We start from the raw sequence: 13,341 nt of genomic DNA, 5'->3' as shown, positions 1-13,341 counted from the left end.
TGTCCCTATGTCCCCCAGGGGCACCACAGCCATCTGGAGACCAGGAAGTCACAGCCAGCATGAGGAGGGTGATGGAGCGGGAAGACACAGGCTGCTAGGCCTTGAGGCCCTCCCTGAGCCGCTGCTGCACCAGCCCAGCTCTGCCCTCTCTGGACTTCCCAAAGGCGGACTATTAAACCTCTATTTGTTTAAGCCACTGTGGGTCAGGTTTCCTATTACCTCCAGACAAATGCACTCCTAACAGAAACAGTCTGTGGCTCCCAGAAAGTGTAAAAACTACTAGTCTCAGGAGAGAGAAAAGGAAAGAGACTGAGGGTCAGAGTGAACCAGAGACAGATGAGACAGACAGCCAGGGATTTACTCCCTCTACTGATATCCTTAAAGGCCAATGGATGGCAGCAGGGGGTGGTCCACGAGTCTCCCAACTCTGTAAGCAAACTAAGGTGTGAGCATTCCCATCTGTGAGCATGTTTCTGGGGAGGGGAACACCACTGTCAGGACTGTGAGGGATGCAGAAGGTGGTCAGGGTCCCCCTGAAGGACTTGGACTAGATTCAGTGTCTTACCTGGACTGCCTCGGTGGGTTGCGGCTGCCCCCAGCCAGGCCTGTAGGGGTGCTGGAGCCGGAGGAGTACAGCTTCTGTCGGTAGCCCTTGTTCTGGCCAGTGACCCCAGGGGCGGGCGAGACCTCCCGACGCCGGTCTGTATGGTGGGACCGCCCGGCAGCCTCGTGCCCGCCTCCACAGAGGCCCATACTTCCCGGGGGCTTGTGTGGCTTGGCTGGCCGAGACGTCTTGGCCAGGGACAAGCAGCTGGGGCTAGAGGTGTAGAGGGTGGTGTCAATGCCACTGTCACTGGAGCCGCCCTTGGAGAGAGGGTCTTGCTCCGGCTCCAGTGGGTCCAGGGGATCGAACCAGCGATCGTCGCTGTGGCTGCTGGATGCGTTGCTGGAGAGGGTATTGCTGCTGGAATGACTGGAGTACTGAGGCTCTCCCTGGAAGGCAGGAGAAGTGTGTCATTCCTAGACTCTGGGTGGGGGGGTGGGCGGCAAACTCCCTTCTCTGGGTCCTCCCCACCCCTAAGTGTGAACCCTGGAGCCAGACAGCTTCGAACTCTGGCTCCCCAACTTACTGGCCTTGTTATCTTGGGCAACTGATTGAACTTCCCTGTGCCTCAGTTTCCACATCTGTAAAATGGGTTGATAATAACCCTGCCCCATGAGGTTGATCAGAGGGATAAATGACAGCACATATGCAACACGCTGCCCACAGCTTAAGCTGAACACATCTGAAACTGAGCTCCTGGCCTTCCCTCCTGAATTCACCTCTTGTCTGTCTCATAATGGCATCTCCATCCTTTCAGCTGCTCCACCCAAGAGCCGTGGAGTCACTCGACGCTGCTTTTGCTCTCACACCCATATCTAGTCCAACAGCAAATCCTGTCACCTGAATCTTCGGAAAAGATCCAAACCTGCCACTTCTCCTCCCTCTGTGGCTCCCCACTGGTCCTGTCCACCACTGCCTCCTGCTGGACCATGGCAGGAGCCTCCTCCTTGGTCTCCCAACTCCCTGTCCCTGTGTCCCCTCACCCCTGGCCCCCAAGTTGTTCCCTACACGCAGCCAGAGACAGGCTGTGAACACTTGCGTCAGTTCATGTCCTTTCCCTGCTCACTCAGGGGAAAAGCAAGAGTCCTCACCATGGCCTCTGAGGCCCTGTGTGATCTGGTTCCAGGTTCTGGTCTCTAACTTTATATCCCGCCTCCCTCTTGATCACTCTCCTCCGGCCACACTGGCCTTCTCACTGTTCCCCGAGTATGCCAGGCACACTGCCCCCTCAGGGCCTCTGTACTTGCTGTTCCCTCTGCCTACAACGCTCTTCCCTCAGATATTTTCATGGGTTGCTCCTTACTTCATTCAAGATTTTGCTTAAAGGTTACCTCCTCAAAGGCCTTCTCTGACCACCTCATCCTAAAGTAGCTGTGCTTGACACTCTTTTCCCTTAACTGTACTTTGTTTTTCTTTCACAGCAAGAATTGGTTCTTACCATTATATTACGAAATCTGTTTCTTTGCTTACTGCTTGTTGCCCCCACTGGGATGCCAACTTTGTGAGCACAGGGGTGCATCTGCCCTCTTCAACACTGTGGTCCCAATGCCTGGCACATTGTACGGGCTCATCAAACACCCACTGAATGAACAGATGTGAAGAGACTTCCAAGTGCTCACCAAAACTATCTCCTTCTCCTGGGCACACAGCACTACGTTTCCCAGTTCCTCCTGCAGTGACCTGTGGCCACGTGATAAGAGTCCTGGCCAGTGCAATATAGGTAAAAGTGATTTATGTCGGGGCTTCCCTGGTGGCACAGTGGTTAAGAATCCGCCTGCCAATGCAGCAGACACGGGTTCGAGCCCTGGTCCGGGAAGATCCCACATGCCACGGAGCAACTAAGCCCGTGCGCCACAACTACTGAGCCTGTGCGCCTAGAGCCTGAGCTCTGCAACAAGAGAATCCACCTCAAGGAATGAGGAGCCTGCGCGCAGCAACGAAGACCCAACGCAGCCAGAAAAAAAAAGTGATTTATGCCATTTCCAGGTCTGAGCCACAAAGACCTTCCCTCTCCCTCCTACCCTCATCTGCTGCAAAGAGGCAGGGACCCAGGGGAGGGCTCTGAGGCCCTGAGGGACAGCTGCAAGAGGGAGGGAGCCTGGGTTCCTGAATCACCATGTGGAAAGCTGCTCACTGAGTACCCACACTGAATTGTTATTTGAAAGGGGAATAAACTTCTATTGTGTGAGGTCACTGAGATTTGGGGGCTGTCTGTTACAGCAGTTAACCTACTGCTATAGATTGAATAGTCTGTGTTCCCCCAATATTCATAGGCTGAATCCTAATCTCCAGTGGGATGGTATCAGGAGGGAGGGCCTTTGGGAAGTGATCAGGTTATGAGGGTAGAGCCCCCATGAATGAGATTATAAAACCGCTATATATTTTCACATATTTATCCTATATATGTTTATATATTCCTCATGAATGGGGTTATAAAATCAATATAGGTATTTATATCCTTATAAAAGAGAGCTCAGAAAGCTCCCTTCACACATGAGGTGGAGGGAAGGCTGTCTGTGAACCAGGAGGCAGGCTCTCACCAGACACTGAATCTCCCTGCGCCTTGATCTTGGACTTCGCAGCCTCCAGAACTGCAAGAAATAAGTTTCTGTTGTTTATCAGCCACCCAGTCTGTGGTATTTTTCTTATAGCAGCCCGAGCTGGTGAAGACACGTACCACAACTGTGGTAATGAGGAAACTGTGGCTTCAGGGGGTGAAGGTATTTGCTCAAGATGACGTGGATGGCAGGGGCTGGAGCCAAGATGTGCACCTGGCTGGGTCTAACTCCAGACCAGGCATCTTGCCCCTCTGCTGGAGCGGATGGGGGCAGAGGTGGAGCATGTGCTCATGTGTGCTGCTCAGAGGCCCACACCCAGGTGAAGCCGCCCAGCCCTAGGCAGTCAGGGCGGGTAAGGCGGCCAGCTCCCACAGCCCTGGCTCCCCGGGGTTGGCAGGCGGGGCCCAGACTCACCTTGGAATGCCTGTTGGGGGAATCTTTGCCTGCTGTGTCCTGCCTGGAGGTGTGCTTGCTCCCACTGCTTCCAGCCATGGCCGAGAGCCGGGCCTGGGCGGGCACATGCCACAAAGGCTCTGCATTAAGATAGGAGACACACCAGTGGTCAGAGGTGACTCAGGCTCTGGCCCAAGTTCACCCAAAGTATCTGGTCCTTCATGTGGTTGGATGGTCCCACCCCTCTGCCAGCTTGTCTGCTCAGCTCACACACGGCCATGACCCCCATCAACTCATGTCTCGGGGTCTAACAACACTCAGTAACAGAATATTTACTGAGGACCTACTGTGTGCCAGGCACCATTCTAGTGCTTGACATGCATTAACTTCGCGAAGCCTTCCAACAGTCCTCCATCCACAAAGGAGCTTGAGCACGTTTTCATCCTTACTGGCTATTTGGATTTTCTATTTTGTAAATTACTTGCTCATATCCTTTACCCATTTTTCTACGGGATTGACTGTCTTTTGGTGAATAAGGTTCTTTATATAACCAAGGTCGCATTCCTTTGTTGCTTTTTTTGGTTAAATGAAAGTGGAATCATAATAAGCATTGTCTCATGACTTGATTTCTTACTTTACAAATAAATAATACACTTGCTTTTTGCTCTGTACTTTCAAAATACATCTTCACATAAGTTAACTGAACATGAAGTTATCTTATTTTTAATAGCTGCACAGTATTCCATCATGTGAATGGACATCAATTATTTAACCTGATGATGGACATTGAGGTTATTTTCGATTTTTCTTAACGTCCTGGTGGCCTTCCCTCTACACCCAACTTTGAGCAAGTGTGGAATTATGTTTGGGACAGAATTCTATAAGTGGAATGGCTGGTTCAAAGGTGAAACAGGTTTAAAATCATGATGGCTGGTGTGGGTGTAAATTAGTCTAACTTCCCAAGGCTAGCCAATGTGCCTGAATGGAGCATCGGATCTTAAAAAAACACACAACCCCAGTGGAGGGCTAGTTAATATCTATCAAACTTGCAAACGCACTAACAGAGGACCCAAACCCAGGCGGTCTAACACCAGAGCCCACAATTTTGATCAGTGCTGAATAATCATAATAACGATAATTATTATTAAGCACACGTCTGTATCAGGTACTACTATAAGTGCTTTGCACACATTACCTTGCTACATCCTCCCAATGATACTGTGAGGTGGATATTAGTACCAGTTTAATAGATGAAGGAGAACATCAAGACTTAGAGAGGTTAAGTAACTGGTCCAAGATTACAAAGTCAGAAAGAGCTTCGGACCTGTGCTCTCAACCCCTGTACCCTCTCTGTGCTTCCCCAACAATAACAACTCCAGTGACAGTGCAGAGTGAGTGCTCGAGAAGCAGAAGTCGTCATTCCCTTCGTGATGGGCTGGGTCCTGTGCCGAGGGCTGGGCAGGTGTGATCTCACTGGACCCCGAAACCACCCTGCAAGGAAAGACACTTAGGGTGTCCGCCACAGCAGAGGGACCTGGGGCTGGGAGAGATAAGGTCACCGCCAAGGTCACACAGCCGACTCAGAACTTCTCACTAGGCCTGTCAGAGGCTGAGCTCACAACCATACACACTGCTGCCCCCAGTGCAGCCCCAGAGGGCTCTGGGCCCATGTTCCTGCTGGGGAAGGTGGGCCTGGGGGACCAGGCACGGCACTCAGGGACATGGCAGAGAGCAGCTTGGCTGGACATTGCCGAGGGTGTCACTGCCCACGTGGCTTTCATTTTGGAACCATGGTCATGAGAGTGGGCAGGCTGGCCACTTTGTCCACCTCCTTTACCTCCACAGATGCTTTTCCTCCCTGGAAGCATCCGACACGCCCAAGAGGCTCTGGTCCCCTGGGAAGTGGGCAGACCATGCCAGGAGACCACATTTCTGCAGAGAGCCAAGCCCATGGCAGTCACACCCAGCCTTCTCTACCACCTATGACACCAGTGGCTCCCACACTTCTATCTCTGGCTGGACCTCTCCCCATAACTTCAGACTTGTATATATGGCTCCCTCACATGCCTCCACTGGGTGTCCGCTGGGCACCTCCCACTGGACACGGCCAAAGCCAACTCCTTATCTGCCCCCAAACCTGCGTCTCTCATCATCTCCATCCTTTCAGCTGCTCGGGTCAGAAACTGGTTATCATCCTTGAGCATCAGGAACTTCTAACTTTACCTCCAAAGGACCATATCCAGAACCTGCCCATCTCTCCCCGGCCACTGGCCCCACCCTGCAAGAATCTGTAGCTAGAGGGACCCTGTGAACACCCGAGTCAGATCCCACCCCTCCTGTGCTCAGAAGAACTGAGTCCCATGGTTCTGAGTGAAGGACAGAGTCCCCAGCATGCTGTCCCCGTCACCTCCCTGGCCTCATCTCTCACTTCTCCAGCCACGCAGCCTCTTTCCTGTTCAACCAACACCACACCCCCTGCTGCCTCAGGGTCTTCAACCAGCTCCCTTTCCCTGGAATGTTCTCCTCCCAGTTCGCTCCTCTGCATTCTTCTAGCCTCGCCTGAAATGTGATTTGCTCAGAGACACCCTCCCCCCCAGACCCCACCAAGCTCTCTCTAGGCACTGTGTTTGTTTCCACTTAATACTCAGCATTATTAGTGAGTATTTATTACTCGGTACTCCTGCTATTGCCCGTCTCTCCCACCGTCAGCTCCAAGAAGGCAGGGGACATGTCTGTCTGGCTCACACTGTATCCCTGGCACCCAGCCTGGCACACATCATTGGTGACGTGTCGAATGAATGGAGGGATGAAGGGCTAAGTTCCTGCCCCTCCTTGGCCGCCCCAGTGTCCCCTTTGCCCCTAGCCCTGCCCTTAGCAGGCCCTGATCCTGGGCCCTTCACTGGCCCTCTGAACTGGGCCCCAGTAACCTTCTGGCGCTCCTGCTTCACTCTTGACACACCTGGATGGGTGACAGACATGGACATGGCTGTGAGAGATGTACTGGAAACACGGCCTGGGGCAGCTGGTGGCTCTGGGGCCACCTTCCTAACCTGGTTGCGCTGAGGCTTGAGAAACGCTCACTCTGTGGGTGAGGGACTGTGGTGGTGTCTGTGGGTGATGAGCGTTAAGGAGGGTTCTAGAACCAATAGGTCTTCGTCCAAATGTCAGTGATGCTACTCACCAGCAGGGACCTCTGAAAAGGGACAACCTTTCTGTGCCTCATCTTCCTCGTTTCTAAAACAGGGCAGTCATGGCACCCAATCTGTCGTGTTCCTGAGATGATTAAACAGGAGGAAGTGTACAGCACTGGAAACCGTACTGCTGTCACTGCAATCACGGTCATCTGACCAGGGCTGGGCACATCCCCACGTCCATCGTGGCACCTGATTCCCCCATCCTGGTCTTGAATACATTCTAAACTTTATGACAACTCCTAGACACAGACTGCCCTGATTTGTGTGTGTGCAGGGAGGGGTTAGTCAACTTATAACAAGGTCTCAAGGAAGTGAGAGGGGAGACGAGCTCTAGGGGACAGAAGAGGAAAGAAAGAGGGACCACGGTGAGCTTCTGTGACTCCTTATTTGGGGCCCATGGTGAATGCTGGAAAAATTTCCTTCTTATTTTACACTTTGGAGTAATGACATTGCCAAGCAACGCGTTTCTCTTCTTCTCAACTGGGGGAGGGTGGGGGGAAAGAATCTGCCTGTGCTGGAGCAAAGATCACAGACTGCGGGCAGGATCAAGCGTGCTGAGTAGAGGAGTGAACCCGTGTCTGCAGGCCCCGGAGGCAGCAGCAGTGGGGGACGGTGGGGGGTTGGGGCGATCTGCTTGCCTGCAGTTCAACCATTGTCCCTGGTTTAAGAGAACCATGGGGCGGCGGTGCTGAGGAATTCTCCAGGCCGCTAATCCTGGGGCAGGCAACCTCTCCCCTGCCCCACAGTGCCCGGGGGGAGCCGGTGATGTGCTGCCATGGTCCTCCCCGCCGAGAGCTGCCTGGATACCGTCGAACACCCGCTGCGTGGACATCTCCATCTCCTGCCCCTCTGATGTCAGCGCTCTCTGACACTTCACTGATTTTCTTTCTTTTGAACCCACCCATCATCTGCTGGTTCTCACACTTCAAAGGGGCTACAACTTTGTTATGAGGAACCATGTTTAAGATATTCATCTAAGTAGTACATGCCCATGATTAATACTTATACATAGAAGAATAAACAGATGAGAAGATGCTCAGTCTCATCAGGCATCAGAAAAATGCAAATTAAAAACACAACATGATACCACTACGTGCCCACTAGGAAGACTGAAATGAAAAGGCTGGTGAGGACTGGAGCAAACAGAACTCTCTCTGTCATTGGTGGGAGTGGTAAATGGTTTGGCAGTCTCTTATAAAGTTAAACGCATGACCCAGCAATTCCACTCCTAGGTATATTCCCTGCAGAAATGTGAGTATGTGTTCATCAAAAGACAGGTATGAGGATATTCCTGGCAGCACTATTCTAAGCAGCGCTGAACTGGAAACAATCCAAATGTCCTTCAACGTTAGACTCGAGTAAGAAATTGTGGGTCATTCAGACAATGGATATGCTACACAGAAATGGCGCGGCTACCCACAACCACGTGGCCGACCCTTACCAACACAATACTGAGCAACAGAAGCCACACACACACACACACACACACACACACACACACACAGTGCATCCAGTGGGAGTCTACATTCCATATGCGTGAAGTTCAAAACCAGGCAAGATTAAGTCTGGTCGTGGGAAGCAAGACAGGGGTGGCCTTTGGGGATACTGATTGGGAGGGGCTGGGGCCTTCCAGGAGGCTGGCCACGTCTGTCTCTTGCCCTGGGTGTGGAACACGGGCGCGTTCACTTTGTGATATGTTATCACACGAGATGCTCCAGATTTGGGCTCGTTTCTCAGCACAGCAGTCGAGAAGCAACACTGGAAGCTTTATGTAACGAGCAGCCTCAGACCACTGCAGGCTCTGCTCCCGAGGGCACCACTTCCAGTCCTTTTCAACGACTTCCCCTGGTGGTCCCCACCTCCAAGTCGCACACACAGCTGTGCCCTGGCTCCTGACCGACAGTGTCGGCAGACCCCGTCTGCTGATGCCCTGCCCGGATGGAGATGGATCTGGCTCACTGGTCCCTGCCGCTCTCCCGGGTGACCTCTCTAATCTTACGTGTGGCACTTACAGCTTTCTTTTGTGTTTTATCCATCACTGACAGGAGGAGGGGTGTCACCTGTCACGCTGTGACTAAGAGGTCGTGCAGGGTGAGGCCAGGGGCACAGCTGGCCTGGGGAGCCCTTACCTGGCTTCTGGCGCTCCATGGTGCTCTCCTGGCTGGTCAGGCCGCCTGAGGAGGACTCGCCGCTGGACGTCCCATCGTGGCTGAAGTGGGGATCAAAAGACAGCAGTGGGTGTGGGGCGGCTGTGTACCTGCAGGGGAGTGAGAGGACCAAACACAGGTTGAAGGGCTGGTGTGCCAAAACCACTGAGACTTCCTCGATGTGGGGTTTTAAATACACGAGAGGCTCCGCGTGGAGGGGAGGCTAGGTGAGGAAGCCTGGAAACGTGCTATTAACTGAGGGTCAGGAGTGAGTTCTGTGTGGGAAGCATGCCAGGGAGCCGGTGGTGGCAGGGTGTGTGGGGCCAGGTGGGGTCCTCAAGGAAGGAGGGGGCGGAAGCCACCTGGGCAACAGCCCTACCCAGAGGCTCCTCCGGGGTCCCGTTTCTTGGCTGCGAAACGGGGTGGGCTGTCATCAGCAGCCCCCGCCCCCAGGCCTGTCTTGGGCTTCCTTTCTCTCTGGTGGAGGAGGGCAGGATAAGGCAGCGTTTGTAGGTACAGGAGGTGTGGAACCTGGCGGCCTGGGGATCAAGCCTCCCCTCAGCCTCTCGCCCAGCCAGGTACAGTCACTTCCTTGCCCTGAGCCTCAGTTTCCCTAGTTGTCAAGAGGCAACTGCAGTAGGTCCTTCCTTGCAGGACTGAATGTCGTCCTGTGTGTCCAGAGCTTAGCCTGAGGCTGACAGGCCGGAACTGTGTGTGTCTCTCTGGTGGAGGAAAGAGCTGCAGAGGAGAAGCTGCGGGCTCAGGCTTCAGAACAAGGCAGGTCTGGGCTCAACCCCAGCTCCATCCCCTACTAGCTGCGTGACCTCGGTCGGGCAAGTGCTCATCAGTTTGAGCTGCCGTTTTCCTGTCTGAAGAATGACATTTTCTGCTTCACAGGGTTGTGGAGGAATGAAATAACAAAGTTGTCTCCTAGACAGAGATTCTCTTGGAGGCTGGCCCTGCACACCCGCAGGCAAGGGCTGAGATTTAACAGAGGGATTGGCCAAAGGTTCTCTGTGGCCTCAGGTCCCACAGACATTCTCTATGAACCCGGAGTGAATCCTGTGGGTGCCTCCCAACGTCCATTCCACCTCAGATCAGAGCCAGTCATGGCGGAAACCTTCTCCCTGCCTGGGGTTGGTTAGGGACAGGCACATGAGATGTGAGAGGATGTGAGTTATTAAGACTCCCATGAAATATTTCTGGCTCTTCACCTGGCAAGCACATGGCAGGACCATACTTCCTAGCCCCTTGAGACTGGCTGGCTGGGACTGTGTGACTAGTTCTCGCCAGTGAGCTGTGAGGCAGCCTGCATCCTGAGAGGTCCAACCAGTGGTGGACCTGCAGTGTGGGTGCAAAATAAACCTTCGCTGACTTTGGTCACTGCAATTTTCAGGCATCTGTTACCCAGCATAACCTGACTGAAATGGGGGAAGTCTGCTGAGGAGCTTTGGGGAAAAGTCTCCTTGCTCCGAAGGGAGCTGGCATGGAAAGATGGCCTCTCTTCTTCACCAGGTGTTGCTGGGTTCAGATATAACACCATGAGCCGCTGTCACCCTCTCCCAACCAGCCTGAGAACAAGGCCAATGCTGAGCGTGGAAGGGCCCTTGATGATGTTGTCGAGATGCTGGATTAACCCTCCCTGGAGCCTGCTCTGCCTCTGAACCTTCTTTGCTGTGAGATAACACATTCCTACAGCATTTTGAGTCAGCCAAGTTTTGGCTACTTGCCACCAGAAACGTTCCATTGACATAAGCCCTGGACTTTGCAGGAGTCACTGAGCCTCCATTAATCAAGCTGATATTGTGATTCCCCATTTGGCTCCTGTGCCTATACTTGCAACTTGAGAAGATGATAAACCAGGACCCCCCAAAATCCAAAAGAGGAGTTAACTGACTTCTCCAGGGTCACCCTGCCAGCCCCAAGCCAGGGCTGTCTCTGTAGAGAGCAACTCTAAACCCCTGGCTTCAACATCTCCAGGGCAGCAGAGGGGTGCTGCAGAGGTGTACTGGACTTCCTGATTTCTCGTCTTTACTCACCTGCCAAGAAAATACATATTATCCCCGCTTCTCCAGGCCTTGAACTCTAATGCCTCCAGGAAAAAAAGAGTCAAAACAATAAAAAAGCATAGGCAGTCTTCAGCTTAGCAGCCAGCCAACCTCCTGGTAAAATGTGGCTCCAGCACAGCTGGAAACTGAAGTGTTGATGTGTTTATTCCATTTTCTCAAAATGTCCGTATCGAATTCTGAGTATTAAAGGAAGACGGCAGTGGCTGGGATCAGCCAAAGGAAAGCGGAAGGTCCAAGTGGCAGATGCTGCAGGCTGCTCCCTCAATGTCTACTCTCTGCTTCCACCTTGGTAACGGAATCCCAACTGTACTGGGGGCAGCAATGTGATCGGTAAACAAACTACATTTCCCAGGCTCCCTTGCAGTCCTGGCCAATGAGATAAGAGTACTGCACGTGACTCCCAGGCAATCTCTGGAAGTGTGCGGTGGGTGCCTTTACCTCATTATCTCCTTAAGGCTGAGCAGCCACCTTAAGACCAGTAGGCCACAGGCCAAGGGTGGGAGAACATCGGCGAGGAGGAGCAGCCAAACCCAATCCCAACTTTTTTTTTTTTTGGCTGCACTGCATGGCTTACGGGATCTTAGTTCCCCGAACCAGGGATTGAACCTGGGCCCTGGCAGTGAAAGCGACGCATCCTAACCACTGGACCGCCGGAGGAGTCCCCTGATGGACTGTCTTTAGATGGATATATGTTACCAGCTTAATCTCTCAGCTAACTGTCCCCAGTCAAGACAACCTGTACTTTGTCCATTTATGTAATTCTCTCACTAAAAAGCCTTCTTATTATCCCAATGCAAACTGACTGACCTATGTTGACCATTCTTTAGGTACTGAATATGTCCTATTTGGGGCCATTTCTATCATTACCACATCCTGGTCAAGCTGATTGGAAACTGGAACATTCCAGAATCTCACCATGCATAGCTCTGGGCAAAACTTCCCAGAAGCAGGTTTGGGCTGCCAGGATCTTGGCTTTGAACTTCCCACTCTGCCATATAGGAAAGTACCAAGATGGAATTGAACTCCTGAGGGCAGGGCTCCAGGCCTGGATGGAACAGTGGATGGGTGCATTACAGGAGGACTAGGTAAAGGGTGGACGGACGATGCAGCCACTGCTGGCTGCCACCTGGGTCGGCATCATCTTCTTTGCCTTCTTTGCCTCTGCTGGTGGAGTCCAGATTCTGCTCTTGCGGCCATCCCTCTGCCACGCGACTTGTGTAAATCCTGATGGTTTAAGACGGTCATGGGGGTCCAATGTGACCTTGCCAGGGGTTAGTTCAGGGGTGGGCAAGTGACCGAGTTCCTTTACTGTTAGAAACAGAAAGAAGCTCTTCCTTCTTTTTCTGCAGGGCACCGGTTTTGCTTGGAGCCACAGTAGCCCTCGTGGGTCATGAACGGAGCCAGGTCCCTGAGGGTGACCCTGTACAATTAACCAGCCCTAGATCCACCCCACCTCTGGACTTATTACGTGATGATGATAAATCTCCCTGACGCTCATGCCTTCTTGAGTTAGGTTTTTTGTCTGAAGTCAAATGCCGCCTAACTGATATACCACTCTTTATGGAACTGGCAGAGAAAAACAAAGGAAAAAAAAAAAAAGCCAGCCAGGTGGCCTAATGAGCAAATGTCTGGGGTCCACGCCATTCCTGCAGGGTGCTGAGCTGGGTACACAATTCTGTTCTAGCGCCCTGTACTGAGTTTGGAGGTTTGCTCATGTTGCACACGAGAGTGGCAAACTCCTGAGGACGGGGCCCGCATCTGCAGCTGCCGGCACAGCCCTGCATGCAGCAGTAACAGTCAGAATCCTCACAGGGCACTTACTGTGTGCCGGGCTCAGTCCTAAGTGCTCGAGGGAGGTTCCCTCCTTGAATGTTCTCAATACTGCTCAGAGGCAGACTTTTTTTTTTTAACAGCTAATTTTTCTTCTTTTCTTTTCTTTTTTTTGGGCCTTGCTGTGTGGCATGAGGGATCCTAGTTCCCTGACCAGGGATGGAACTTGTGCCCCCTGCAGTGGAAGTGCAGAGCCCTAACCATTGGACCGCCAGGGAATTACCAAGGGCAGACGTTTTACATGCGAGCAATCTGAGGGGCAGAGAGGTGAAGCCCACTCTCACATGGCTGATGAGGTGCAGGCCATCTTGCCCTCCTGTCTCAGTAAATCTAAAATGGGCCATGGGACAGGTTCTGTCTAAGAGGGCCTTCGAGCTCCTAAAAGCCTGATGAATTCGGCAAGTTGCAGGCCCGCTGGAGAAGACAGCAGGAGACACAGGAGTCCTGAGGGGGGAATGTCCGTGGTTGGGCTGGAATGTCTGGCTTGGGTCACACAGGCTCCAGGATGTCAACTGTGCAGCAGGAAAAGGGGAAAGGAGCTGAGGC

At 52.7% G+C, this 13,341-nt stretch overlaps 1 protein-coding gene across 1 annotated transcript in view; it reads right to left on the bottom strand.

Annotated features, from left to right (window-relative positions):
* SIPA1L3 (signal induced proliferation associated 1 like 3) overlaps window positions 1–13,341 on the bottom strand; it is a gene marked incomplete at both ends in the record, with an annotated part of 95,511 nt that overhangs the window by 35,930 nt on the left and 46,240 nt on the right. The window contains 3 exons of the mRNA XM_079723669.1: window positions 566–993; window positions 3,577–3,695; window positions 8,879–9,006. Of these exons, the coding sequence (XP_079579795.1) occupies window positions 566–993; window positions 3,577–3,695; window positions 8,879–9,006 (675 nt within the window). The remainder of the gene's footprint in view (window positions 1–565; window positions 994–3,576; window positions 3,696–8,878; window positions 9,007–13,341) is intronic.

The sequence above is a fragment of the Hyperoodon ampullatus genome, assembly GCF_949752795.1.
Source record: "Hyperoodon ampullatus genome assembly, chromosome: 18".
NCBI lineage: Eukaryota > Metazoa > Chordata > Mammalia > Artiodactyla > Ziphiidae > Hyperoodon > Hyperoodon ampullatus.
Note: the sequence above shows the minus strand (reverse complement) of the source record. Positions and strands in the feature narration are given on the sequence as shown.